The sequence below is a fragment of the Hirsutella rhossiliensis genome (assembly GCF_020360975.1).
Source record: "Hirsutella rhossiliensis strain HR02 chromosome Unknown scaffold00011, whole genome shotgun sequence".
Lineage (NCBI taxonomy): Eukaryota > Fungi > Ascomycota > Sordariomycetes > Hypocreales > Ophiocordycipitaceae > Hirsutella > Hirsutella rhossiliensis.
Genome location: NW_025408677.1, coordinates 2,209,740 through 2,236,663, shown reverse-complemented (window position 1 = coordinate 2,236,663; position 26,924 = coordinate 2,209,740). Strand labels below are relative to the sequence as shown.

Sequence of the window (26,924 nt, the reverse complement as noted above, 5' to 3'; positions counted from 1 at the left end):
AAAACCAAACAAGACTTCACTGCCGCCATGCGCCGCCGCCAAGGCCCCATCCTGCCACTCGAGTCGCCGGCAACATGACCCTGCACCAGCAACATCACCACCCTCGCCCTCCTTCGTCCTCGCGAGCACCAGCCGCCGACTCTCTCGCCCTCCTCCTCCCCATTCTCCACGCCTTCAACCACCGTCACCGCAACCAACACCGCGCATCCCACTGGTGGGCCTCGTTTGGCCTCCTGCGCCGTGCCCTTGGCCGCCTCGCCCACTGCCTCCGCCCACACGTAGACGCCACTCCTCCCGCCTCGGGCCTCGTCGCCCGCGCTCGCTGGCTGCAGAGCCATGTCGTCCCGAGCGCCTACGTGTGTGTTGCGCCCCTGCCCTGCCGGCCTTCTTACCCAGCTGACAGCCTCCTCCCCCTTCAGCACATTCTCCCAATTGGCTGCCGATAACCAGCATGCGCCCTTGGGCCTTTTGCTTCTCGCCGTCTTGGCTCGCACGCATGCCGTCCTCGCCCACCTTTTACCCTTCGACACGCCGCCGGCCCTGTCCTTGAGTGCTCCAACGCAGCCATCAATGCTGGCCCCGTCGGCCGCAGAACCTTCTGCCGCGGATCACGGCGTTGTCGTCTCTCGTCGAGAACTTCTCCAACCTGAGAAACCCGCCACCTCTAGACCTTTGCACGAGGACCCCGTGGCTGTGAATACCACGAAGCAAAGCCATGATGCCAAGACCGTTAAGGGACAAGCCAAGAGCAAAGCCAAAAAGAGAAGCAAAATCAAGGATCAAGATGCACTGTCTAGTCTCTTCAGCTCACTCGGCTGAATGCCTTGAAACAACACCTTCACACGTCAAATGGTCACGTTGTTTACTGCTCAATTCATGGTCCAGATAACAAATACCAAAGAAATTGAACTCTGCGAGAAGCCCACGCACACTCCCCAGTACAGTACACGTATTGGCCGTCCTCCTCCCTGCCGATGCGCCCAATAAATTTACTTGCCCTTGCCAGACACGTACCGCAGCGATACCCTATTCCAAAGACAAGACGGCCTTACCCTGTGCGGCTGCTGCCGCTTTCTGCTGGCTCTTGCCTGCCCGCCGGTTGCTGCTTGCCCCGCTTTGGCTCCTGCAACGCCTCCTGACCGGACCCGGCGATAACCGCATCATACTAAAACGGGCGGTAGGACCAGATGCGAGCCTTCATGTCGCCCGACCCTGTCGCAAAGTATCCGCCCTGCGGACTCGGCGCCACCGAGATGACGGAATTCTTGTGTCCCTGGAGCATCAACTGCGTCGTTCCAGTCCGAGGATCCCAGAACTGGACCCCACGGTCCTTAGATCCTGACAGGACCCAATTGGCATCGGGCGTTAGGGCGACTGAGAGCACAAAATCCCTATGACCTTCAAACGTCTTGACGCACTTGCCTCCCTTGGGCCCTGCGTTGCCGCCGCCGCGCGGAGAGCTCAGCTCCCACATCTTGATTGTTCGGTCGAGACTGCCGCTGACGAGGTCCTTGCCGTTAGGGGAAAAGGCCACCGAGTAGACCGAGTCCTTGTGGCCATCAGGGCCTTCCAAGCGCTCGACAAGGAACCCGGTGTGGATATCCCACACGCGGACGCTTTTGTCTAGGGAACCGGCCGCCACGTATTGCGTGTCGGGTGACATTGCGACTGTCGTGACGCCATCCTCAATGGTGAGCGTCAGCGTGTTGGTGCCCTGCTCGATATCCCAGAGTCGCACGGTACGATCACCGCTACCGGACGCGATGGTGCGGCCGTCGCGGGCGAAATCGAGGGAGTAAATGTCTTGCTCGTGACCCGCGAAATGGTTGCGGATGGTTCTCGATTGGATGTCCCACACCTGCGCATCGATTAGCGATCGTGAGTACCAAACCGCAGGAGCTTCTGCAGAGCTCTGCGCGCGCCAATGCAACTGACCCTAATCAGCTTATCCTCTGCGCCCGTGGCAAGATAACGTCCATCTGGGCTGAAGCAGACACTCCTAATATAGAGATCGGCAGTCATGTCCTGGGCGTTGTGGTCCTCCAGAACGCAGACCTTTTCGCCAGACTGGACATCGAAGATCTGTGCAGATCTATTGCAACCTGTGGCGACATACTTGCCGTCATGGCTGAACCTCACGCAGCATACGACGCTCTCGTGGGTGAGGGAATGGACCAGGTCGACATCGAGTACACGCTGGACCTGGGGGTTGAAAATGGCGTACCAGTCGCTTCCCGTCTTCTTGTTGTGTGGCGCCACAGCGTCAACCTCAAGGTCGCCCAGTGAGTTGCCGACCGGCGGCGCTCGAGGGCCGCCCATGCGGGCGTGGTCTGGCGTCGGGTGGCTGACCTGGGGCGATTGCGCGTTTCCCGGGTACGGAACCGGGGTGTTGATTTGCGGGGTAGCTGGGCCGACTGCGTTCGGGGGGCGGCCTACGCCTCGCCTGCCCGGGCCGGGCGACGCCGTGCTCTGCGGTGGCTGAGGCCCCATGCCATTCGAGACGGGCCCTTGGGGGTAAGCTTGCTGGTAAGGAGGCTGCTGGGCGTTAGGGTGCGGCGGCGGTACGGGGAGGCCGGGAGGGCCCTGAGGCATCTGGTGCTGGGGTCCCACCTGCTCCTGCGGCGGGGGATGTTGTTGCGGCGGAGCGAGGCCGGCCTGGTTTCCTCCGGCCATGATGCCGCTGAAGAGGCCATTTCCGGGGGCGATCGAGGGGGGCTGCTGAGATGGGCCAGGATGCTGAGGGGGGCCGGGCATGCCTGGCTGGGGACCACCCTTGCGGGCAGCCTCGAGCTGATGCCGGAGCATGCTGATTTCTTCTTCATACCTAGCGGGGGATTAGCAGGCTGCTCCGAGCTAATAGATGACGGGTGGGGAGCAAGCGACGCACTTTTGCTTCAAAGTCATGTGTGTTTGTTCCATCGCGTACACCTTCTCTCTAACAAGCTGCATCTCGCTGACTTGGGCGGAGACTGTTGGCAGTATTAGCAACAGTGCAGCGTGCTTGGTTGCCTGCGGCTGAGATGGCGCAAAGGGGAGGGAGCCGAGGCTTGGACATTCGCAAACGTACTCTGGTGTTCAAACCCCTCGGTCTGGCGTAGCTGCGTCTCGAACTCGGCTCTGATCTGATCGAGTAGCTCGTTGAGACGAGCCGAATTGCCAGGGGGCACGGCCCCCATGCCGCGATGCGAGTACATGGACATTGTCGGTCGCGGCAGCTAGACAGAGGTCTGACCAAGGTCTCGGGATCTGGGGAGGAAATCTCTGCCGCAGTCGTGGATGCAGGCAGCGGCGGGCAATTGCGCGGCGGCGCTTGAGGATGGGTTGGGCCCTGAAGAGAGAGGTTTGGCCTCTCAACCCGCGATGACGGAGTCGGCTACGGATCCAGCGGACGGCGGGCGCAGAAGCGGGCGCAATCAATCCGCGGCAGACGCACGACGGGAAGAGAGCCAGTGATGCGAGTCGTCGATGGAGGAGCGGCGTGTGCGCATGGGGTGGTGGGGGAGTTGTGTGGTGAGTGAGCGATTTGGGTTGGGCTGGGATTGGAAAGGTGGAGGAGTTGGAGTTGGTGGGAAAGGGGAGAAAAAAAAAGGTGAAGAAGGGAAGGGACGATAGAAGATGGCAAGGCGCCGCTGGGGATGATGGGATAGTGGGTCCTGCCGTGGGAGCGCATGCAGGCCGCATGTGGAGTACGAAGCAAGTACGTAGTCGTCCGTCTGAGGCGTGGTACAGAATAGGACGCTGTACTTTGGAGCATGTACCCTAGGCAGCGGCCTCACCCGCCTTTCACTTCCGGCCAGGGCCACGACCCACCGGGTACAAAGGCCATCGGTACAGGGCAGGTTCGGAGGACATGCAGCAAGGGTCGGGATACTTCAACATTTGCAACAGCGGCAGCCTGCTTTGAGGTTACCCGCCTTGCTGGCCTTGCGCGAGCGTTGCTGGTGACAAACAAAGTACAGTGTACATGAAGGGTTGAGGAAATGGCCAAGGGCTGTGCTCCGTACTTGGCATTTATTGGGTGGTTGGCTAGAAGAGGCTTCCATCCTGGAGCTGGTGCCTTGGCTGCTCGTGAAGCACAAAGTACTCGGAACTGCGGATAGCCTTTTGGCCTGGCGTACTGTACCCACTCCCGGTGGCTGGTTCTGATCCAACCATGCTATCCGAAGCCCGGTATTGGAAGGTGAGGCCTTGATCGTCTACTCGGACGCGCAGCCAACACAAGCACACAAGTGTCACCGATGCAGCATACGTAACCTGTTCACTGGAAGAAGCTGCTGCAAGCCGATGCGAGGCAACCCGAAGGGGCGATGTAATATGTATCCGTAAGAGCTGCGCAAGTGCAGTCCGGCGGAGCTACCCTACACTGGCCACACCCATACTCCACACTCCTCTTGACCAACTCTCCCCTGTAAAAATTCTTCCCCCGTCAGAGCTGTTAGCGGCTCGCTAGCAGGGGGCCGGATTTGCAGGCCACCCGACCGCGCTTTTGCTGCCCGGGTCCATCGTGGCCCTAACAGCACAGAGGAAGACATTAGGAGAGTTCATATTCCTCTGCAAAGCCGGTCTCGACAACACGTCCACACGGACCTCACAGCTTCCTTCGGAACCAAGGAGCTGTGGGTATTGGAAGGCCCGCCCTTCTAAACAACGGTGGCTGGTTGCGCAGGTTTTCTCCTGAAGGCAAGCTGCACGACAGCCTCTGATTCCTTCGAGGGTTTTCCTGCCGCCGCTCCTGCGCTATTTCCATCGCCTGGTTACCGAAGCATGGACTGCGACAGCAGCGTTAGCGAGAGAGCGAGAGAATTCTGACCGGACAAAACCAAGGGTTGACCATTGTGGCAATCGCCACGCGCCTGGACGACCCGCTGACGGGCACCAGGCTCCGACACTGAGCGCCTTAGAGCCGATGAAATGCTGGATGGACTTCGGGAAGGCTGGCTGCAGAGGATAGCCACGGACACTTGTATTGACGGGCTTAGCGACAACCTACCGGTGGAGGGGGTAGGAAAGCCGTCTCCGGGGATTGAGCCCGACAGCTCGCCCTTGCGAGGCCTTGCAAGAAGCGCTGGGTGAGGCCTACTGTGGCAGGATTTTCTCGATAGCCTAGCTCAGCACGTCCTGTGCCCCATCCGGGACCTGAGCGGCCTTACGGCCGCTGGACGGAAAATACACACACACACACACACACACACTCCTCTTGACGAGGCTTGGAGTTGACGTCGTGTAGTCCGTAGATGCATGCGAGTGTTTTGGGGCTACTGGGCAGCCAGAGGGCGAGTGAGAAGAGCTGGCAGCGTGGCTTATGTATATTCACAGGTCCGAGGCACGACATCAAGCTCGGATGGGGGTGCAAGACACTATTGAGAACGGATGAGAGCTGTAGCAAGGCGGTGCGAAGCAACTACCTACGTTGTTATAAGCAGCATCCAGCCAGCCAGCTCGGCTCGGGTAGACCGCGACGGCGAGCAGCACCAGGTGAGTCTCCGGGCCGAGCCCGTTATCAATCAGCTCACTCCCCCCACTCCTCTCTCCTCCATCTCTCCATTTTCATACTGTGCACACCGTACCTACCCGGGACAGCGACACTCGGGGCACCTAGTAATACCTGTCAGACACACGAGGGACCAAGGCTTCCCACTGCCACAGAAGGCTCCGTGTACGTACAGTGCATGTCGCCAGTTCCTTACAAGTGCCCCTCGACAAGCCTCGGCTCCCGGGCAGCTTACCTCAGCAGGTGCTAGCAAACGGCTGGCCGAATCATGCCGATCCCCGGGGTACTCTTCTCCTCCGAGGGCCCCCCTGCTAGGCTACCTGTCCCCATAGCTGTAGCGTGTCATGCCACTTTTGCACGCTCGGAACCGCGTCGCTCCGGCGAGAAACATTCTGTCATTATCAAGCAGATGAAGCGGTTTTGCCCAACGCCACGACACGCGCGGCGAAATAACCAGTCCGAGACCTAACTACCTACACTGCTCAATCAGGCCAGACTCAGCATTCAAACGGGTGAGTTTAAATCACATACATATATACATCAATCCGTGTCTTTCCACCCCCTCAGTTCTTATTTTTCTTCCTCTCTCGCCGACAAGTCAGATTGCCGCCTCCGGCTACTCATCCTTGCCCCTTTTCCTCTTCCTCAGCACTTTCTCGCCGCTCCCAACATTTGCGGTCCGGTCCAGCCCAGGTCCTTCATCACCCTGTCCCTTTTGCGCCATTCCCCATACTGCTCTCCCTCAACCTCTCTCCTGACGCTCTCTAGGCACCTTGGCATATTCAGCTCCCCGAATGCGCCCGCGCCCACGACAACATCATCGGAGCACGACCGAATCTCAACTTGCAGAGGGCTGACCCCGACTTCTTGGCTGACAAGCTGCGAGCTTGTCGCCATCTCCCCGCCTCCGCCCTTGCTGAAGCGAAACCGACACCTCCAATACTCCAAGCGTCGTTGGCCGACAACGTCGCTTCTCGAAACGTCATTGCGCCCTCAACGCCCGACGCTCCTCCGCCATGGACATCGTGCTCGAACTCACCGACACCTTCATCGCCGACTACGCCTACGCGTATCTGTTTCCCTCGCGCCCTACCCCTTACGATTTCCCCCGCGCCACCGCCGTCAATGCCTCAGGGCAGACCTTCTCGTCCTGGACATATAGGCCCGCCACCAAGTTCATCCAGGTCCAGCCATCACAGGCCGCCTACATGACATCGCTTCCCCGCGACCACCCATATCGTCAGCTTACGACGCTCTTCCTCATTACCTGGTGCGTCGTGCCTAGACGTGAGGATTTTTCCTCCGTGGTTCCTCGGCGCTAACGTGCTTCTTACGTAGGATCTTCGGCATCATCGTCTACTTCCTCTTCGCCACCCTCTCCTACTGGCTCATTTTTGACAAGCGCACTCTGCACCACCCCAAGTTCATCAAGAACCAAATATGGCTTGAGATCAAGCAGGCAAACAAGTCGATGCCCCTGATGGCCGTCTGCACAGCCCCTCTCTTCCTCCTCGAGGTTCGCGGGTATGGGAAGCTCTATGACGCCACCGATGAAGGGCCCGGACTGTGGTACAACATCATGCAGTTCCCCCTCTTCCTGCTCTTTACCGACTTTTGCATTTACTGGATCCATCGCTACCTCCACCACCCTCTCATCTACAAGCGCCTCCACAAGCCTCACCACAAGTGGATCATGCCGACTCCTTATGCTAGCCATGCCTTTCACCCCCTCGACGGCTTCGCTCAGTCGATTCCCTATCACATCTTCCCCTTCATCTTCCCGCTCCAGAAGACGGCCTACGTGGTGCTCTTCGTTTTTGTCAATTTTTGGTCAATTCTCATCCATGACGGGGAATATCTCACAAACAACCCTGTCGTCAACGGTGCCGCCTGCCACTCGCTTCATCACTCTCGCTTTGAGGTCAACTATGGCCAGTTCTTCACCGCCTTTGACCGTCTCGGCGGCACCTACAAAATGCCCGAGGCTTGGATGTTTGAAAAGGAGAAGAAGATGTCGGAGAAGCAGTGGAAGAAGGAATCCCAAACAGTGGATGAGTTCGTCAAGGAGATCGAAGGCGACGACGAGCGTGCCTATGGGCCTGCTCTGGCCGCTAAGAAATTGAAGTAGGGTGGACCCTTGTGGCGACACCTTGGACGTGGCGGACTTACTGCTCTCCTCCGGCCTTTGTCAGCTCGAGGGACAGCTCCTAATTGCGCGGCTTGTCAAGCTGTCGCAGACGTAGGGTCAGCGTGAGGTGGAAGAAAGTCTCCTGTATATAGCAATAATTCGTAGATGTTGACTTGTGTCGCTTTGGCGCAGGAGGGCAGTGGCGTTGGAACGGAAGACGAGAATGGAATCTCGAATGACCTGTATATGCCGTCGCTGAGCCGAAGGCATATGCCTTGGTAGATAGATACATCGTCGGTAATAATTTGATCCCCCCTCAATACGAGAATTGACGCCGCCCAGGAGCGAAGAACAAGAGTGACGCGCAATAGTAAATATTCGCAAACGCAAAGCCGGACCCCTTCCCATCCATGAAGAGCAACAAGACTAGGAAAAAGAAGGCAGGGAGTGTGTTTTTGGTCCACCGGCTGAAGTCCGCCTCCCAAGGCGCAAGTGAATCAAGGGACTTAATGACTTTTCAAACCGGATGCCCAACAAATGAAAGACGGAACAGGTCGACGTCAAGCCACCAGGCTCATTAGAGTAAGGTAAATAAAGCAGGGTGCAGGTGGAGAGAGAGGGATATATGACGTCCGAGACCGCTGCGCATACGGACCAGAAACCCAAGGCCTTTCAAGTCTCGCTCACGAGAAGCTGACAAACTTGGGATCTCTCGGTCGTCCGTCTGCGCCGATGCCGTTTGCTTTGAATCGATTCTCCATGTATATCTTGCGAGCCTTGTCGAACGTTGTTCTCCTCTTCTTCATAATCTTGAGAACCTCGGTCTTTCCGGCATCGTCCAGGCCCGCGCGACTGTCGCCTGCCTCGACGTTTGCGCTCAGGTCAAAGTTGCTGCTGGATAAGCCCGCCTCGATGTCGCTGCCGAAGCTGGTGGGCAGTTGCGAGTAGATGTAGCCTGCGCCGGGCAGGTGCATGTCGGGGACGTGGTGGCGCCAGTGGGATCGCGTGAGGAAGAGGGCCGTGGCGGCGATGACGAGGAGCAAGGAAAGGCTGAAGAGGACGTATTTGTAGGCCATGTCTGGCAACGGCTGGTGGGCACCGCGGTCGGGGCGATGACCAGGGTGGAGAGTGTTGAAGACGGGGCGGTTGCGACAGCGAGGAGAAGCGAATTGGTGAGATCCTAGAGGTGCAGGATACCCGGCGAGCCTCTCATGGCAGGCACCGACGCCCCGGGTTTATTGTCACAGACTAGATTCAAGATGGACAACATGCGTGGTTGGAAGATGGCGGATGCGAAAAGAGAGAGGATGGAGCATTTCGGAGGTTGGGCTTGCGCGGCGGATGCGAGTAACTTACGCAGGGGACCCATTGTCTCAGAGCAGGCCTGGGCACTGTGTAGCGTCTACGGTGCCTTGTCTCTTGATGCGTGCCATGTGGGCTCGGGGCGAGTGAGTGAGGCGCATGCAGCAGGTACGTACCTAAAGTCCCTTATCAGGTGCTGCTGCGCCCTGCTCTCTCTGGAGCAATCGCAGGTGTTGACCAGCTGTCAGGGGAATGCACCGTTGCAAAAGGCCTTAACATATCGATGCAGAGTACATGCTACTGTAATGAACCTATCCTCCTCTCAATGGGTGTTTGCTGAGAGAGGTACTGTTAGTTGTTCGTGGGCGCCTCAAGCTTATGTACGAGTCCCCGTGCTCCGTATCCGGCCTATGATAAGATTGCCAATACCCCGATACCTGCCAAACCCCACGCACAGCGGTACCCGTATTGTATAAAGTACCACTGCCCAGGCGCAGTGCCTGCCACAAGGCAGCAAGATGCGCTAACCCCAATAGCGACAGCTAAGCGAGCCCACACTTCGTGATCCCCGATAGACAATTTCGAGCCTCTCGGGCTTTGCTGGCTCGTTGAAGTTGCAAGAAACCGGAACGTCGTCTCGGATCCCCGAATTCTCGCACAATGGCCCCTGCGCTCCCCAACGTCTCCCCAGACTTGGTCTGGGAGATTGTCCGTAAGTCTCGATAACAGCCTCGAGTGCGGATTGGCGAAAAGCATGCTAATAAGCGATCACGTCGGACTGCCAGGAAACAACAACTGCTTCCTCTCCAAGAGCAACCGCAATGGCGGCGTGCAGTTCTCTCGGGATCCCCTGAATCTGACCAACAAGAGCAGCCGCAAGGTAGGTTTTGATGGAACAGAACGACAGGCAACTGCATCGATACTGACATCGGCCGCAGCATGCCGGTTTCGTCAACGACAAGGTAGAGAGGCCCCGGCAGCACTGAGCGCACTATGGAATGGAACACTCATGCTCAGAACAACAGGCAATTGGCGTCGTTGCTCACGACAAGGGCGGTGTCACCGTAATCACCAAGAAGACCTCCAACGCCAACAAGCCCGCCAAGGCCTTCACCAGGACCACCTATGGCGGCAACAAGTCCAACCGAAAGTGAGTTGATGGACGCCGCAAACCAGAAACTTGACGACGCTGACATCTTGGCGAAATCAGGACCTACAAGGCCGTTGCCCACCATGCCGCCTCCTCCGGCTACCGCGGTGATCTGCGATCAGCCGCCGTCGAGCGAGTGTCTGCCATCCGCCGGACTCAGCTGAAGCCCAAGCCCGACCACGAGCCCAAGTTGCGAGGCAACAAGGCCAAGAAGGCCGCTGAGTTGTCCTGAACGAAGGCAACGTCGCCTTGAAACATTGTATTCCGTGCAACGTGCACAAGTCTCGTGGCGGCCGCGTGAGGCTCTACGCACCAGGATAGGGGGCGTCTTCACAGATTGCTGATGATACTGCATCATCAGCTTGGAGTTTCTCGAACGACGGCTGGGGCGAGCATCTAGATTTGCAAACGGTCCTTTCAGGAACGATGTCGGTATCCTGGACGGTGGAGGAAGGATGGACATGAGATTATCATCCTGTCTCCCTTCCCCTTGAATCAAAGCTTCAAGACCATGTTGAAACGATTGTACGGCAGTGTCGTCGTGAGGCCAATAAAGTGAATGCAATGGAGCTTTGCGGCGGAGCACTTTGAGACGCTTCTTAAAGCTTCGGGATGGGCACACTGTGACAGGGAAGGAAACGTAAGCTGCATCTGTGAGGTTCTGGAACAGTACGCATCCCTTAACCGCCCCTGTAATTACTACCAGGCGGAAGCGTGTCGACGATACTGTATCATTCTTGCGTCTGTTGTTGCAGAACCACGAGGCGGGTCGGGGGAGCTGGGGTCGGGACATGACGGAGATGCCCCTGGATCTCCGACCGATGACAACTCCCGCTTGGTTCTATGCGCCCTCCTTGCCTTCGTTCAACCGATGGCGATTGTTTCTGCCGCCCCTTCTCGATGCCCACTATACTCCATGTCTGTGTGAACGCCCGAAGGAAAACCTGGCTCCGGGACCTCCTATATCTATACGAAGCAAGTGCAATACCATAATGGGGCCCCGTAATGCTACTTGCCTGACGCCCTGTCTCGATACCCCGACCACATACACGCTGTGCACATCCTTGTTAGCTCCCGAGGCTCATTCTTCACGTCATCGGGCTGGTTCGGAAATCATGTTCCCGCTGAGCCAGCTGCTCGATGAACCGAGCCGGAAGCTGTTGGATGTCCTGCTTCTTGTTCGCAAGTAGCCTCTCGCTGGTGGCTAGGTAGTGGTCGCGAAATACTTGCCACACGCTCTCGTCGCCGCTATTGCTTGGCCGGCCTGGAAGAGGATAAAAGGGGTCGTTTCGGAAAAAGGCAACGACGGCCTGGTCAACGCCGTCCTGGTCCAAGGTGATGGGACGGCAGCAGTCAAAATCCAATATCCACATGGAATGCTGTCCCAGCTGCCCTGCGACAAAAGGCATGCTGCTGCCCATATGTGTAGGGTCGCTTGTCGGCGTCGCCCCGTCCGCCGCAGGTCGTCGACACGAAGCGAGTACAAACTCTACGTCCTTGGCGTCGAGGCGGGCGCACCAGTGCATCGCGGCCAGGGTGGCCGCCATGGGACGCGCATACTCGCACAGGTCGAGGCCCAGCTCCTCCATCTGATCGGCGTGCAGGGGAAAGTTGCGTAGACTAAAGGCGCCGAAGCGGGACGGCCGCGACGACTGGTGGCGGCGACGCCCCAAGTACGGGCGGACGAGGCAGTCATCGTTGTTGGCATCGGCGGCGATGGCGCCCTGGAGGCCCACGGGGCAGTACTTGTCGATAAGAAGCTGGCGGACGATCTTGGCCATGGGCGGGATGCGCTCTGAGAAGAGGGCGTTGCAGGGTGTATATCCGGGATGGAGACTAGGTAGAATCGACGCCCACACATCGACATGGCTGGCGCGCAGGAAGCCGTAGCACAGGGGCACGTTGACCGGAGCAAGGTCGGGCTGCAGGCCACGCAGGGCCTTTACGAGATGCAGGTGGACGACGTGCTCGTTGGGCAAGGAGCGTCCCGGGCTGCCGTCCTCGCGCTTGAGGACAACGTCGTCACTGCGGAGCGTGGCATCAGGCCTGGCCCAGACGGAGCCGCAGTGACCCATGCCAATTCTGCGCAGAGGGAGTGTGGTGTCGAGGGCCGAAACAAAGGCGAAGTCGGCTGCGACTTTTGCCATGTTCCCGCTGTGTTGCAAGTGCTGCTTCTTGGTAAAGAGAACCGTGGTTTGGCGACGAGGATGCAGATGTTACAGCAGGCCGGTATGGCCTTCACGAATGGGAGAAGGCGAACGTGGAGAAATAGCCTGGAGCATCATGCTTCTCAGCATCAGCCACATGTTGGCTATGGGACTACGGACGACGTGGATGGAAGTTCGACATGACCTTGAAGCTTTTTGCTGCCACCAAATGGCTTCGGAGTGATATAAAGTAACTTAGCCGGTCTCACTGCCTTGGCCGTGACCTTGAGCGGGTCTGCCTTCTTCAACAGGTACGGGTAATTAAAGGCCATCCGTGGATACTATGAATGCTAAAATATGAAAGCGAAACCATGTTGGTTGCATAAACGAGCAGTTTTGTCAAGGGGGCCCTATGGCATGGAGAAATCATGGTAACTTAACTATTGTACCTGGAAAAGGGGTTGTTCGAAAAGTATCTAGTCGTCATGGCCCCTCGGTAAGCGGGCCGAGGCCATACAGGTCAAGCTCGTGTCTGTCTCGCAAGCCAAGCCTGCCTTCCCCTCTTCCCCTCCCCCACCATCCATCCCTCGACAGCTCCGTTGCCCGCCTCTTCCTCCACATCAACGAGCTCCCTTCCAATAGTAAGCTTGTTGGAACACTATCCCCTCTCGCAAGCATCCGGCTGCTCATTTTTCCAGCCAACCTCGTTCCATCCACGCGTGCACTCTTCACCATGGTCAAGGCTGGTACGACGCGCTGCCCCTCACCTCAACCCCGCACCCGCGCGGGAGCTCCCAAGCTGACGCTCTCTCGATGCAGTTGTTGCGGGTGCTTCTGGTGGCATCGGCCAGGTGTGCATTGACGACTTGCCGAGATGGATACCGGAGCTGACTGCTCCCAACAGCCGCTGTCGCTGCTCCTCAAGACCAGCCCGCTCATCGACGAGCTGGCTCTCTACGATGTCGTCAACACCCCGGGTGTTGCTGCCGACCTCTCCCACATTTCCTCTCGTGCGGTAAGCCTTTGTCCCAGCTAACAGCTGCCTTTATTCACGAGCCTTGCAATGGAGCTAACCTGACGGCTCCAGAAAATCTCCGGCCACCTCCCTGCCGACGATGGTGCAAAGGCCGCCTTCAAGAATGCCGACATCATCGTCATCCCCGCCGGCATCCCACGTGAGAAAGACCCCGCTGCGCTTGGCCATGGATGCTGCCTCAACCTTGCAAAATCCGTACTGACTGGCTTTGGCTGTTTTCTAGGCAAGCCCGGCATGACCCGCGACGATCTCTTCAACATTAATGCCGGCATTGTCAAAGGCTTGATTGAGATTGCCGCCGAGGTCGCCCCAAAGGCCTTTATCCTCGTCATCTCGAACCCTGTCAACTCGACCGTCCCCATCTCTGCCGAGGTCCTCAAGGCCAAGAAGGTTTTCAATGCCCAGCGTCTTTTCGGTGTCACCACCCTCGACATCGTCCGCGCCGAGACCTTTGTTGCGGAAATCACCGGCCAGTCCGAACCCCAGAAGCTCACTGTGCCCGTCATTGGCGGCCATTCTGGCGAAACCATTGTGCCCCTCTTCAGCCAAGCCTCTCCCGCTGTCAAGATTCCTGATGACAAGTACGACAACCTCGTCAACCGTGTCCAGTTTGGTGGCGACGAGGTCGTAAAGGCCAAGGATGGCGCTGGTTCAGCCACCCTTTCCATGGCATATGCCGGGTTCCGGTTAGTCCACGCGTGAGATGAACGTCTGTCAACCAGCCTGACTAATACACCCCTCCCTAGATTTGCCGAGAAGCTTCTTCGGGCTGTCAAGGGCGAGAAGGGTCTCGTTGAGCCGAGCTACGTCTACCTCCCTGGCGTTCCAGGAGGCGATGCCATTGCCAAGGCGACCAAATGCGACTTCTTCTCCGTCCCGATTGAGCTTGGGGTATGGCTGCCCAGTTTTCTTTGCTGTTGTCCTAGGGCTAACCATGGCTAACCATTTCTCTTCTTAGCCCAACGGAGCTGAGAAGGCCAGAAACCCCTTGGAGGGCATCACCGACAAGGAGAAGAAGCTGCTGGACAAGGCTACTGAGGACCTCAAGGGTAACATTAAGAAGGGCATCGACTTCGCCCACAACCCGCCCCAAAAGTGATTAGCCCCCCGAGACCCCATGAAGCGACTTTTCGGAAGAAAGGGCGCCTGTCTTGTTGGCAGTAGCTATGAAGCTAGGCTTTAAATATACGATCGAGGCCCGACTTGCTGATGATGCGCTCTTCTCACAGGCTGTGAAGTGCTGTACCGCCGTTCCACCCCCGTCCATTGATTGCCGTTTCTCATCAGCCATCTAGATGCTGGGGTGCATTTGATTGCTAGGCTGAGGACGGAGGTGATTGGACGGGGCGTCGGGTTGCTCCAGCAGTCGTTGGTGCTGTGTTGAGTGTGGGCGAGGCATTGGGCGGGCGCCAGAGCTTGGTTGCGATTGGTTGACGAGGCCGGTGGCTATGACTTGGCGGGGAGGGTTTTGATCTGAAATACGGCTCCTGGGAGGTCGTTGATCTCGGCTTGGACAGTGGCATTCATCCCCAAGGCAGCCAGAGCGCCTCGCACTATGCCGCAGGGAAACCAGAGGAACTGACTGGTCGTGAGCACACGACAAGATACTTTGGACACGAAAAGAAGGGACAAGCTCGAAACGTACCGGTTGCGCACGAATAACTGCTTGGCCACCTGCCTCGGTGCTCATTCTTGAAAATGGGCGGAATACATTGTCCGTCAAGACGTAGACTCCCTAAGCCGTGTGTAAGTGGCCAGCAACTAACGGCGGTTTGTTGCGGCGAGGTGACGTACGCGGTGATTTGTTTTCAGGTTATCGATGTTCTTGCCAAAGACTAGTGACCAGAGGTCTTTGCAGAGAAACTTGATAACATCGAGTGTATCGTTGAACCGAGGGCGATCTCTGGAGAACCTGCGGAGGAGCGGGGGCGACGTTCAGTCGGGACGTGTAGAGAGAGAGAGAGACTGGCGAGGGAAGAGGACAGACGTACCGCTCGACCAGCCCCTGCCCGACCCTGTACCCAAGAGACTCGAGCCGAAAGTGCACTGCATCAAGCTCCTCGTCCTCATCCACCTTGCGCAGCGTCGACCCGGAGCCCGCAACAAGCACCGAGCCGGAGCTGACGGCGCGACTGGCCCCCGACCCGACGGCTGGGCCGCCCTGGCCGGCGCCGGCGCCGCCATTCGAGTCCGAGTAGGGCGCGGGCGCGTCTCGCTCGCTCGTGACGCGGTAGGCGAGGGGCACCAGCTCGATGAGCAAGAAGTCGAGGCACGACGAGGAGAGGAACGTGGCCGACGGGTCGGTGGCGTTGTAGGGCGGCATGACGGGTTCTAGAGACATGATTGGATGATCAGATCGAGACTGCGCCGGGCTTGCGGTTGAAGAAGCGTGAGTTTTGGCGTGTCTCGGAGATGGGAAGGACGCGTCGGTCGAGTCGATTACGGAAGAGGCAAAGGATGCAGGTGTCTGAGGGCGGTGGTACACAAAATCGGGACGTCACCGGGAAGCTCGAAGAAGCAAGCTGCGGCAGCACGTGACGACAAGGCGGCTGATTAGCGCCTTGGCGAACGCGGGGCAAGGCTGGCGCGGGGCAGTCCAAGTCATTTGCCGGGTGAGAGACGATGGGCAGTCGGGCACCATGCTCCTGTCATTACCACTTCGTGCGGCCGTAGAAATGTCTGTATTATCTCCAGAAGCTGTTGCCTGTCCAGACTTCAAAAGGCGTCTGTGTTGGGGCACAGCTCATTCATGCAGCATCATACTATCAAATCGTTCGTCCCCCGACTCGCGCGTCCGTCGCAAATCTTGCAGACCAAATCTTGAACCCTTATTCTCAACCGTCGTCCGACGACATCATGTCTAGCAGCAAGGCAAGCGACAAAGGGAATCAGGCAGCTCTCCTGAAGTCGTCGATCTCGACCCCCGGCACTTCACGACCACCTGCCAACGCCAGAAATGAAATCAATCACGGAAAGGGGAATCCTTTTTTTCAACCGTCCGTCTGCCGTAAACGCCTCTTGCGCGTGGCCTGGAAAATCAACTCGAAACAGAAATCTCTCATGCCTCAGCATGATTGCCGACATCCCCGTCATCCGGGATATGTGCTCGTCGCCGACGGCGTCGTTGCGCTGGACGGGATCCCGACTAAGGATTCATGTCAACAGGCGACTCACTCAGGAAACCAAGGCTACTACCATCGCGAACCCCGTTTGTTGCTGTGCTCTGCCGCTTGCTGGGCCGTTCCACGGGCTCCTCGTCGTCCGAGTCCCCAGTAAGGTCAATAACTGCTGGTGCTGGTCGCTTAGTACTGAACGAGGCGGCACCTCGAGGGGCGCCTGCCGAGCCATCTCTGCCGCTGGAAGCGGGTGTTCTGACACTCGGCGTGAATGTTCTGGGAGTCTCCATCCGACGCCCGCCCGCAACATTGGCTTCGGATATTTCCACCAAGTCATCGTCCTCCAACGATGTGTCGTTGGCCGTGTCCTGATGGTCATCTTGGGACGGCTTAATCAGCCATCGGCCGTTGGGCTCGATGGTGACTGACTCCAAATCTTTAGGGGTATTCTCAAGAATATCCCTAACGTAGCTAGCTGGCTGTCAGCACCAAATCCACGAGGGCCAAAAAGGGAGACTCACTCATCAACCGCCAGCTGCTCATACGGAGCCGACTTGTTGCAAATGGGACAAAGCCACTGCGGCCCTTGTTCCTGCAGCTGGAGATACGATGTCGCATCAAAGCACTGAACATGTGTGCAACTCAAGCTCCGACAAGGAATATCCAGCCTCATGTATGAAAGAGGGCATTTTAGGGACAAGACCTGAGAGGTTGCCACGACGTCGGGGTCCTGGGCTTTCTTGTTCACTGCGAGAAAATCAGCAGGCTGCATGATTTGCGCCAGAAGAATGTACTTACGTTCCGCGATGACTGATTCTTTCGGTATCCTCCGGCGGGTAGACACGGCGGAAACAAGTTCAGGGACTGAAATGATTTTGCAGAGATTAGCAATGAGGTAGAATTTCTGTCATTTTGGGGTCAGCAAGTTCTCAGAGACGGGGTGGGGCCGATGGCCTGCGAAAACCCCTTGTCAAAGCAGGACGAGGCAGTGGCCACGAGGACAGGGTAGGGAAGAAGGGGGGGGGCATCTTACCTTGCTCGTCAACGCGTAGGTGAAATCGATGCTATTGGCCTGGTTTGTTTTCAGGCGCAACGCGTTGGTGACATCCACGGGCCTCGTAGACCCTGGCTTGTTCTTCAGGCCTCGTAGATTCGCCTTGATCTCGCCGCTGTTGACCTTAAGTTCGGATTGGTGGGGAAAGACGATATCTTGAAGGCCAGATGATTCGCCAGCACAAAATATCATGACCCGGCAGGACTTGTCGCTGAGACAACGCTGAAGCGCCGGATGATCGCTCAGCTTGAGGGGTATGTTGATTGAGTTTCTGTGCTGTGTCATGACTAGACAGTTCAAGAAGGGAAGTCAGCAACTCGACACGCTCCACGGCGCAAAAGACTGCAAAAAATTGGACAAGCGACTTGCCTTCGCAGACACGCAGTGTACTGACGGGAGTCTCGACCCTGTAAAAGGGGCTCGGCTTAAAGGTCAGGGACGGTGCGGCTGGAGTATACGGCGTGGCAGGCGCATGGCCAGTGGAAGCCGTAGAAGAAGCGTCATGATATGTTCGCTGCTGGTAGGCGTTGGTGCCGTTGCTGTACGAAGGCATCGGGGACGCAAATTGCGTTGACAGCGACGAGTGCGACGACGTCGGGTTGCTGCTTCGAGCGGCAGCGGCAGATTTGGACGAGGGGCTGGATCGTTGCGCGAATGCGTTGGCGATGCTCTGACGGACCTGGTGAAATCGTGACACGTCGTTGGCGTTGACTGTTTCCTGGATGACTGGATTCCATGGGCAGGCGAGGTCAGCCACGACAGTCAAGAGAAGGGGCCAACCAACAGCTGCAAGGTAAAATAGCGGCATCCCAAAGACGAGCGTTGCAATAAAAAGACAGAAGGAGGGAAAAGAGAAGAGGACGAAAGGAGAGGGGGAATGGGTGCGCGCCGCCACTCACGATAAACAATACGGCGTTGGAGGTCGGCCTTGACGCCGGTGCTTTTGAGGCCGTTGACTTGGCAGACCGAGGACAGCTGGCGGTTGAAGAGCTGATTTCCCTGCACCTGCCTGACGAGCTGGGACACTTCCTGCCGTGAAATGGGAGGCAATGGTGACGCCATGGTGGGCGCAGGTAGCTGCGCGGCTCGAGGGGCAGGAGCGACGGGTGGGCAGCGGTAGCCTCAGCTGCGGGGCCTCATGAAAGGCAGCTGTGGGCGGGAGAGAGGCAGCGTCTTGAGCTTTCAGACCGAGGCAGGAGGGCGTCGGCGTTGGGGAAGGAAGGAGGTGCCGGGGCTGCGGTGCGGCCGTAGGAATCGGGGACTCGGTGCTCGTCGGAGGATCGGCCCAGTCTAGCCACCGGACAGATGTCGAGGTCTGGCGCACCCCGGGTCACTGCTCGAGGGGTCTGATGGCGGCGGCCAGACCGGCGAGCAGGATGTTGACGGCTCGAGGTTGGTGGGTGGTCGAGGGCTCGTGGCAGCAGCGGCGGCGGCGGCGGCCTCGACAAGGCATGGAGTCACGACAGAGACTGCGCCGCGCTAAGGTTTGGGGAAGGGAAAAAAATAGGGTCAAGAAGTGGTGGCTTCGGTCAGCTGCGAGCCAACTGCCAGGACGACAAGTGCCTCGAGGGAGTGCATAGATGGGTGAGAGCGGCCATGGATCCTCCATTCCATTCCGCACCTCTCTGACGAAGGTGCCAAAGGTGAAGGCAAGGGCATCAGGCTCCGGCTTGGCTACGTCTTGACGACAAAGACAGGCAGGACAAGGTACCTGGGCCTGGCCATGTCCGTTGAGAGAGGTACGAGTGTTCATTCAAGTAGATACTCGATGGGTCGTGCCAAGGCACATACATTCAGTTGGTATCTACCATCTGATGACAAGTTACTTTTTTCCTTCACCACCGTATCCGTAGGTAAATTACTTGAGAGTTCAGCCACACCCTGCCACAACCAAGACTCGCTGCCTGCCGTCAGAAGAGGGAGGGGGAAAAAATGTCACCCTCTCAACGCCCGTTCACTCTCGCTCCCACCTACGACAATCCTGGTGTTCAATTTCCGCGCAAAATCCTCACAGGCCTCACCGGCACACACTGTCGCAAAGATGGCCAAAAGCTCACGATCGAGCTCCAAGAAGCAAAACAACCGGCGCAAGGCTGCCACCGTCTTCGGCCCTGCAGAGCTTGCGCGAGATGAGCGTCTCTCGGCCAAGCTGCTGGACCTGGCAAAGCAGCCCAAGCCCAAGGCCAGCCTCAGAGATGTGGCCATGGAGAGTAAGAAAAATGCCTCTTTTCTCTACATCTAGCGTGAAAACTTGGTCTGCTCCCAACGGGCGGAATAGATACCAAGGGAAAATTGGAAATGGATCTTGGACTGATAATGAGTTTCAGTAAACGACGACGACGCCAACGAGGCCGAGGCCGATGTCGACGATAATGGTACGCTTCTTCTCGACTTTCTCTCTCTTTCCCCGATCATGGCTGCCATCATTCTTCCTTGGAGATTCTGTCACTCCTTCACCGCTGACATGCTTGTCCGCGCAGTCATGGAGGTGGATTCTAAGGAGCCGTCCAAGGCCTCGACGGGCAAGAAGCGTGTTGAGAAGAGGAAACCGAAAAAGTCGTCTGTTGTCTTCAAAAAGTACAGCGACAGGCTGGCAGCCAAGAGGAGGAATAAGACCAAGGATCCGCAATGAAGTAAATGAAACATAAACTCAAAATCCGGTCGCCCGGGTTTCACTCCCCTTGCTCGTCTTCTCACTGTTCTCGACCCAGTCCTACAAGATAATCCGTGATAAAGTAATTTGTAGAAACAGGCACTTTCCCTGGTGGTGTTTACTAGGTTCCTCCCTAGTAGGTGTGGCGCAGGCGCCGCTACAGTACAATCAACAGGGGACCTGGTGGAGGACCCGCAAGGTTATCAAGGTACACCAACCTGGAAGCTCCCGTGTCAAACAACGACGCCAACAGCAAGCGACAACTTAACTTCGCGTGCTGCAGCCATCGGGATCCGCCCCGTCAATACGGATCGTCTCTGATGGATTGCAATTGTGGCCCTTGACGGAACCTGTCCCCTTTTCGCGACTCTCATCTCGCCTCCTTCTCGCGAGTGGACATGGTGGCCACTCGAGATGGGTCGCTGCTATGCACCCTTGTGCTTGTCATTGCCAACCTCTTTATACCACTGTCCATTGTCGTCTTTGCCACCGGATTCTTCCCTCACAAACCCTTTCTTCCGGGCTTGGCCGACCATGAGGCTCTCGGCCAAGGCCCGGCGCCCGGCGCCCCCTTCGATCGGCTGATCTTCATGGTCGTCGATGCGTTGAGAAGGCAAGTAGAGGCCAACTCGGTACCGATGCGAGCGGGCAGCTACTGACTGCCATGACAGTGATTTTGTTTACTCAGACGGCTCCGGCTTCAAGTACACACAGAGGTGTGCTCCCTCGCCCTCGCCTCCTTGCCTAGCAGCGGCTTCCTTCTCACGGCCTCTCCTAGTCTCATCCGTGATGGCGCCGCCATCCCCTTCACGGCCAATGCTCGGTCTCCGACGGTGACCATGCCCAGGATCAAGGCTATCACCACCGGATCTATTCCCTCGTTTGTTGACCTCATTCTCAACATCAATGAAGCCGACACCTCGTCCACACTGGCCACTCAAGACACCTGGCTGGCCCAGCTCAAGGCCGCCGGCAAAGGCAAGCTCCTCATGTACGGTGACGATACTTGGCTGAAGCTATTTCCGGATACCTTTGATCGGCACGACGGGACAACGAGCTTCTTCGTCTCGGTAGGGTTGCCCTCTCTCGTTCACCCATCGTAGCTCACAGCTAATTCTCGTCAAGGACTTCACTGAGGTGGATCACAACGTCACGCGAAACATCGCTGCCGAGCTTGAAAGAAGTGACTGGGGCTTGATGGTGCTGCACTACCTTGGACTCGACCACATTGGCCACAAAGCTGGACCCAGAAGGTACTCTCTCTCCACCACAGCAGCCAAGTTCGCCGCTGACGCCGCGCAGCTCCAACATGCTTCCAAAACAGCGTGAAATGGATGACGTAGTCGAGACCATATACAAGGCCATGGAATCCAAACATCACTTGCAGTCAACACTCTTGGTTCTGTGCGGCGACCACGGCATGAATGATGCCGGCAATCACGGAGCTTCCTCCCCCGGCGAGACGTCGCCCGCATTGGTTTTTCTGTCCCCAAAGCTCCGGGATATCTCGCAAAAGCTGCCTGCTCCAACGCGGCCCGGCGACGAGTTTGACTACTACACAACAGTAGAGCAGTCAGACATTGCCCCGACCATCGCCACGCTGCTCGGCTTTCCCATCTCCAAGAACAACCTTGGAGCCTTTATTCCAGAATTTCTGCCGTTCTGGCCCAGTTCCAACGACAAGGTTCAGATTCTTGTGCGCAATGCCCAGCAGATTCTCGATATTGTGACTGCTACTTTTGGAAAAGAGCTCTTTGATATTCACAACACCATCAACCCATGTGCATTGGAAGCCACAAGCGTTCATGAGCTGGCCTGCGAATGGCGCAAGATCGGCAAGCAAGCAGCTTCACTGTCGCCTGCTGCCGAGGTCGACCACGTCTGGCTCACTGAGACGTCAGCATGGCTGCGCAAGGCTCAAGACCTGATGAGCAGCATGGCGTCCAACTATGACATGTCCCGGATATTTATCGGCCAGGGCTTGGCCATTGCGGCCGCCATCGGCTCTGGCGCGGTTGCAATGCTACAAGGCGCGTGCAAAGCTGCTCACTTCGCGCCTCTCCTACTCATCACCATGTCATACGGCATTATGATGTTCGCAAGCAGCTATGTGGAGGAGGAACAGCACTTTTGGTATTGGTCCTCCACACTTTGGATAGCGTGGCTTGGCTCGCGAGCCATATCGAGGTAACGTGGTGCGCCGTGTCCAGCTCTGCGCAGAAGACTAATTGGAACCTAGAACGGCGCGGCTGTCGTCTGCAATCGGCCACCTCCTATCCCTGGGGGCCTTGCGCTTAGCAAGAGGCTGGAACCAGACAGGTCAGAAGTTCGCAGGCGAGCCCGACATCGTCAAGATGTTTCTTGCCCCAAATCCACGGCTTGTTTGGGCATTGGTCAGCCTGACGTACATATCTGTCTTGATTCAAATGCTTCTCGACCTGCGCGGCATCCCTGTCATCGTTGCCTTGAGCCTGACATTTACCCTTGTTTCTGCAGGCTTCATCTTCAAATTGGCCTTCACGGCCGAAGATGCCCCTGAGCTTGTGGCGGGCCTTGCCAAGAAGCTCAATGATGCACTCGAGGGTCCATCGCTGACATCCAGAGCGCGAATCGTTTTCCTGCTCATGACGGTGCTTGCGGCGGTCGCCGTGTACCAAAGAAATAGGGGTGGTCGACATGTCATGCCATCTGGTAAGCCGCTCCCTTTCATTGATCAAAGCGAGGACTGACACGGGCTTCTAGTGCGACTCCTCCGTCACCTGTACACCCTCTTGGCAATGACACAGTCTCGTGCGACCAACATCCCTTTGCTCCTCCTGGCCTCGGCCATGTGCTACAGTCTCGGGCGCGACGAGCTTTCCGTGCCCGAGATCACCGCCTCAGCCATCTTACTCCAGAACACGTTCTTCTTCGCCTTTGGCGGCTCCAATGCGATCTCCTCTGTCGATTTGTCGAGCGCGTACAATGGCGTCAACGACTTCAACATCATGTATGTTGGCGTCCTCACATTCATAGGCAACTGGGCCGGACCTATTTTCTGGACTTTGGCCACCAACTCTCTGCTCTTGCGCAAGTGCAGAAAAGGCCAAGCCCATGTCTTCCGCCACCACCTCACTCTGCTTACCCTTTTCACGACGGCCAGTGCGGCGTTTGTCATGGCGGCTTGCACTGCGCTGCGAACACATTTGTTCATCTGGACAGTCTTCTCGCCCAAGTACCTCTACTGCATGGCCTGGAGTCTGGGTCAGCATTTGGCCGTCAACGTTGGTTTAGGGGGGCTTCTATTCCAGCTCGGCGCAAGGTAGCGCCTCTGCCGCCTCGACTTACACGCGGACATCGAATGCGACAGGCGACGTACAGAAAAAGACAATCATATTTCGCGGTTGATTCATTCCGTAAAACGGGGCAGAGTAAAGACCAGTTCATAACCACAGGGGCCCCCAAAGACGTGTGCAGCACATTCATCTTGAATACCGGCTTATCCATAAAACCTTGACATCAATCATACAGAACATGGCAACCAAGACGTGACTCGTAACAGTAACGATCGGCTCAAGCATCCATCATTTTGGTGTCCTCGCCGTCGGACAGCAAGTCGTCCACGAGCGAGTCCTTCTCCTTGGGGACAGCCGTCGCCTCGTTGCTGTCCTCGTGCTCTTCCTTGATCCTCGGCTCCTCAACGACCGTCTTGTCCTCGGCCGGCTGTCGCTCCAGAATTACAGACGCGCTGCGGCTGGCACGCCGGTTCAGGGGCTGCAGCTGCTCGTCGAGGCTGTTGACGACCTTGCCTAGGCTGACGTGCACCTTGTAAAGAGCGTTGCGGCTGGTCGCGTCGGAGAGCAGACCCTCGTCCACGGCCTCGGTGACTTGTGCGTAGAGCTCGCGGATCTTGTCCTCGGACGAGCCGGGGGAGACGTGGAGTTTGCCGAGGAGCCCGGCAACCAGCTTCTTCTCATCCTCTGCGCCATCGTCAGCATGAGCTCTCGTGTGCATCAACGGTCGTTGTGCGACTTACTGCTAATGTTGGACCGCAGCCTTTCCAGGATGTCACGGCCAAAGTCCAGGTGGACATCGCCGTTGACGTTCTTCTTCTCCGCATCCAGCTGAACGCCCAAGCTGTAGCACTTTCGAGGATCGGTCCAGTCGACCAGGCAGGCGCCGATTGTCGTCATGCTGACCATGTCCTCCTCGACGTCGACGTCGTCATCTTCCAAGCCCTCGCGCAGGTTCAGGAGCGAGTGAAGGGCTTGAAGAGCAATGGCCCGCATAAGATCCTGGTTCGCCGCGCGAGAGTAGCAAAACACAGGGAGGAAGTAGTTCAACGCCTGTCTGACGGTCTGGTTGGACGCGGAAGAAGGGTCAAAGTAGGCCACGACGAGCGACTTGAGCAGCTCCTCGCACGTCTCCTCATCACTGACAACACGCCCGAGGAGCAGCTTGGACGCCGCTATCGTGGCCGCGGCTTGGACCTCCGGTGCCTTTGCGCCGCCCTTGACGGCTTTGACATAGACCTTGAGCAAGGCGGGCGTCGACGACAGCAACTGCGCCCCGTGGACGTTGAGGATGTCCGTCAATATGTGCAGTGCCGTAATCTGCAGGGCCGTGTGCCCCTTGTTGAAGAAGTGGATGAAGAGGCCCAAGTTCTCCTCCGCCAGCGATCTGTCCAGCAATGCACAGAGTCCCAGGCTGACCAAGCCTCTTTCGCGGACGGGCGCTTCATGGCTCCGCACGGCAGGGACCACGAGGTTGTTGAGCATGGAGACCAGATCCGCGTTGTCCTTGAGGTTGCCTGCCACGTGGGTGAGCATGCACTGGACGATGTGAAGACACTTCATGTTGACGACGATTTCCCTAACAGCCTTCTCACGAGCGCCTTCCTCGTCCGTCCCCGCGCCAGTGCTGCGCTTCTCTTCGCCTGCTGCAGCGCTTCCGTGGCTCACCTCCGACTTTGCAGAGTGGAAGCTGTCCTCGACATCGTCGGCCGGCGGGTCATCGACAATGGTGTCGTGGACATCAGCCACAGACTCCAAGACAACGCCGCAGAACTCGCGCTCCCCGGCCGCGTCCGGAGCACAGATGTACTGCAGTGCCTCGACAGTGAGCTTGGTCACGTCATCGGGAAGCTCGGGAATTGACAGCGACTGTCGGAGAAGGGTGAACATCTTGCGGCGGCCGACTTCGTCCGAGTAGTCGAGTGTCAGGGCAATGTACAGCAGCTGCTCGACGATGAACTCTTGCTCGACGGTGTCCTCTTCGTCGTCGTCCTGCTGAGCCACCCTCTTAAGGGCCTCAACAAGGACCTGCATATAGCGTTCCAGGTAGAAGGCGAGCTTGGTGACTTCTGGCATTTTTTCCTCCACCAGTGCCTCGTATCTGCCGTTGCCCTCGTTGCGGCAGAAGTCGTTGAAGCTCCGGGCCATGAAGACGGACTCGGCAGAAAGAGTTTCCCAAAAGTTGTCGTCCAGAGTGACGGCCTCGCGGTAGTCTGGGCGGCCCTCCCAGAGACCTTTCATCGCCTCCAGGGCAACGCCGTTCTCAACGCCAGAGTTGACGACGTCGATTCTCTCCAACAGCTCCAAGAGACCGTCGAAGCTCGGAGGCACCGGTTCGGGGGCTTGCCCCTCTTCTTGGGTACCGGCACAGTCGGCGATCCACCGCTCCCTAAACAGTCTGCCAGCGGCCTTGCGGACGTTCTCATCACGGTCTCGAAGGCCCCATCGAAGGAGCTTCTCCCGCATGGACAAGGACAGATGGCGGAAATCGCCCAGAGCCGGGAGCAAGCGCGAGTAGACGGCCCTTCGCGTTGCTGGGTCCTGATCTCTGGCTCGCTCAAGCAAGTAGGGAAGAGTGTTGGGAAGGATAGGGAGATTGATTAGAAGCGACCGTCGCACATCGGCGCTCGGGTCGTTTTGCATGACGTCGAGTAGTTTCCCCAACAAGTCGGTCGCCTCATCGTCATCGCTGCCTTCCGTGTTGGCGCATCCTTCTGACTGGTTGCCGGCCAAGCGACCTAGGCCCAGGACGGCCTGGGAGCGAACCATTGCTTCCCTGTCGCGTATCCGCTTGAGCAGTCCGTGTCGAAGTTTTTGGAAGAGGTCGTCGTCAATGGCGTCCAGGGAGTTGATGACGTGGGAGACGAGTTGCGTGGACCTGAATCTGACAAACTTGTCCTTTGCTGTCATGCAAGGCAGGATTGCCTCGAGGAGCTCCGATGTGAGGCGCGAGCTTGGGGTTTCAGGCATCATACTTGCGTCCGCCTCGGCCTCGCCGAGAATCTCAATGTCCTTGTCGTTGGCGTGCCGAAGATAGAAACCAACGAAGCGAATGGACCTCTCGCCGACGCTCTCGGCCTTGCGCACAGGCATGATCCTCAACACGCAGCGCACAAACTCCTTGTTGAATGTAGCCTCGTCAAACTCGCTCGACGGGGTGCTGCTCTTGCTTGTCGGTTCATAGCAGCAGGACTCGTGTATCTTGCGGAGATTGATTGCGAGTTTGCGGTGGGTCGCAGTCGTCCTTTGCGCGTCGCGGAACACGGCGCATGTCTGTGTTCGCAAGGCGCTGCTTGGTGTGTCGACGTATTCGACAGCCGACGACGAGGCGCGAGACGTGGCGGATGCGCGGGAGCCCAAGGCAGCGGTCGACGGTTTCCTGGAAACCGCCGCTGACGTCCTCGTCGACCGCGTTGAGGCTCTTGCAGGCATGGTCGAGTCGAGTGACTGTTTGTTAGTTGGTTCAAGTGGTGACGGTGCTTTTTTTTGTTTGTGTTAAGTGCCCAAGACAGCACGCGTTGCGCTTGCGGGTCACAAGTCAACAATGTTCCCTTTGCGGAATAGTGCTCTGTCTA

The 26,924-nt window shown here is 57.6% G+C and overlaps 12 protein-coding genes across 12 annotated transcripts; 6 read left to right on the top strand and 6 right to left on the bottom strand.

Moving 5' to 3' along the window:
• Positions 1-74: 74 nt before the first annotated feature.
• Positions 75-819, top strand: HRG_09074 (uncharacterized protein; the record flags this gene model as incomplete). Its single annotated transcript, XM_044867545.1, has 2 exons — positions 75-358; positions 420-819. The coding sequence occupies 2 exons, from the start codon at positions 75-77 to the stop codon at positions 817-819; spliced, it is 684 nt and encodes a 227-aa protein (XP_044717566.1).
• Positions 820-1,165: 346 nt separating this feature from the next.
• Positions 1,166-3,200, bottom strand: HRG_09073 (WD domain, g-beta repeat domain-containing protein; the record flags this gene model as incomplete). Its single annotated transcript, XM_044867544.1, has 5 exons — positions 1,166-1,858; positions 1,936-2,538; positions 2,611-2,824; positions 2,888-2,969; positions 3,068-3,200. 5 exons carry the CDS (start codon positions 3,198-3,200, stop codon positions 1,166-1,168), a joined length of 1,725 nt encoding a protein of 574 aa, XP_044717565.1.
• Positions 3,201-6,507: 3,307 nt separating this feature from the next.
• Positions 6,508-7,619, top strand: HRG_09072 (fatty acid hydroxylase superfamily domain-containing protein; the record flags this gene model as incomplete). The annotated part of the gene is made up of 2 exons (XM_044867543.1): positions 6,508-6,761; positions 6,830-7,619. 2 exons carry the CDS (start codon positions 6,508-6,510, stop codon positions 7,617-7,619), a joined length of 1,044 nt encoding a protein of 347 aa, XP_044717564.1.
• A 683-nt stretch (positions 7,620-8,302) lies between these two features.
• Positions 8,303-8,695, bottom strand: HRG_09071 (protein precursor; the record flags this gene model as incomplete). Its single annotated transcript, XM_044867542.1, has 1 exon — positions 8,303-8,695. One exon carries the CDS (start codon positions 8,693-8,695, stop codon positions 8,303-8,305), a length of 393 nt encoding a protein of 130 aa, XP_044717563.1.
• An 886-nt stretch (positions 8,696-9,581) lies between these two features.
• HRG_09070 (ribosomal l28e protein family domain-containing protein) lies at positions 9,582-10,303 on the top strand (the record flags this gene model as incomplete). Its single annotated transcript, XM_044867541.1, has 5 exons — positions 9,582-9,633; positions 9,707-9,801; positions 9,860-9,883; positions 9,947-10,071; positions 10,132-10,303. The coding sequence occupies 5 exons, from the start codon at positions 9,582-9,584 to the stop codon at positions 10,301-10,303; spliced, it is 468 nt and encodes a 155-aa protein (XP_044717562.1).
• Positions 10,304-11,159: 856 nt separating this feature from the next.
• On the bottom strand, positions 11,160-12,218 carry HRG_09069 (zinc finger domain-containing protein; the record flags this gene model as incomplete). The annotated part of the gene is made up of 1 exon (XM_044867540.1): positions 11,160-12,218. The coding sequence occupies one exon, from the start codon at positions 12,216-12,218 to the stop codon at positions 11,160-11,162; it is 1,059 nt and encodes a 352-aa protein (XP_044717561.1).
• Positions 12,219-12,951: 733 nt separating this feature from the next.
• Positions 12,952-14,353, top strand: HRG_09068 (lactate/malate dehydrogenase, NAD binding domain-containing protein; the record flags this gene model as incomplete). The annotated part of the gene is made up of 7 exons (XM_044867539.1): positions 12,952-12,964; positions 13,038-13,069; positions 13,123-13,233; positions 13,306-13,393; positions 13,478-13,940; positions 14,001-14,145; positions 14,213-14,353. The coding sequence occupies 7 exons, from the start codon at positions 12,952-12,954 to the stop codon at positions 14,351-14,353; spliced, it is 993 nt and encodes a 330-aa protein (XP_044717560.1).
• A 347-nt stretch (positions 14,354-14,700) lies between these two features.
• Positions 14,701-15,595, bottom strand: HRG_09067 (transport protein particle (TRAPP) component domain-containing protein; the record flags this gene model as incomplete). Its single annotated transcript, XM_044867538.1, has 5 exons — positions 14,701-14,832; positions 14,900-14,989; positions 15,049-15,166; positions 15,246-15,328; positions 15,380-15,595. 5 exons carry the CDS (start codon positions 15,593-15,595, stop codon positions 14,701-14,703), a joined length of 639 nt encoding a protein of 212 aa, XP_044717559.1.
• An 804-nt stretch (positions 15,596-16,399) lies between these two features.
• Positions 16,400-18,486, bottom strand: HRG_09066 (PINIT domain-containing protein; the record flags this gene model as incomplete). The annotated part of the gene is made up of 8 exons (XM_044867537.1): positions 16,400-16,841; positions 16,892-16,995; positions 17,074-17,117; positions 17,169-17,274; positions 17,404-17,711; positions 17,794-17,871; positions 17,959-18,150; positions 18,324-18,486. The coding sequence occupies 8 exons, from the start codon at positions 18,484-18,486 to the stop codon at positions 16,400-16,402; spliced, it is 1,437 nt and encodes a 478-aa protein (XP_044717558.1).
• Positions 18,487-19,465: 979 nt separating this feature from the next.
• On the top strand, positions 19,466-20,056 carry HRG_09065 (uncharacterized protein; the record flags this gene model as incomplete). The annotated part of the gene is made up of 3 exons (XM_044867536.1): positions 19,466-19,634; positions 19,752-19,799; positions 19,905-20,056. 3 exons carry the CDS (start codon positions 19,466-19,468, stop codon positions 20,054-20,056), a joined length of 369 nt encoding a protein of 122 aa, XP_044717557.1.
• Positions 20,057-20,475: 419 nt separating this feature from the next.
• On the top strand, positions 20,476-23,382 carry HRG_09064 (type I phosphodiesterase / nucleotide pyrophosphatase domain-containing protein; the record flags this gene model as incomplete). Its single annotated transcript, XM_044867535.1, has 7 exons — positions 20,476-20,690; positions 20,749-20,793; positions 20,856-21,147; positions 21,203-21,330; positions 21,380-22,264; positions 22,317-22,768; positions 22,820-23,382. The coding sequence occupies 7 exons, from the start codon at positions 20,476-20,478 to the stop codon at positions 23,380-23,382; spliced, it is 2,580 nt and encodes an 859-aa protein (XP_044717556.1).
• Positions 23,383-23,629: 247 nt separating this feature from the next.
• Positions 23,630-26,781, bottom strand: HRG_09063 (nuclear condensing complex subunit; the record flags this gene model as incomplete). Its single annotated transcript, XM_044867534.1, has 2 exons — positions 23,630-24,036; positions 24,093-26,781. 2 exons carry the CDS (start codon positions 26,779-26,781, stop codon positions 23,630-23,632), a joined length of 3,096 nt encoding a protein of 1,031 aa, XP_044717555.1.
• Between the last annotated feature and the right edge of the window lie 143 nt (positions 26,782-26,924).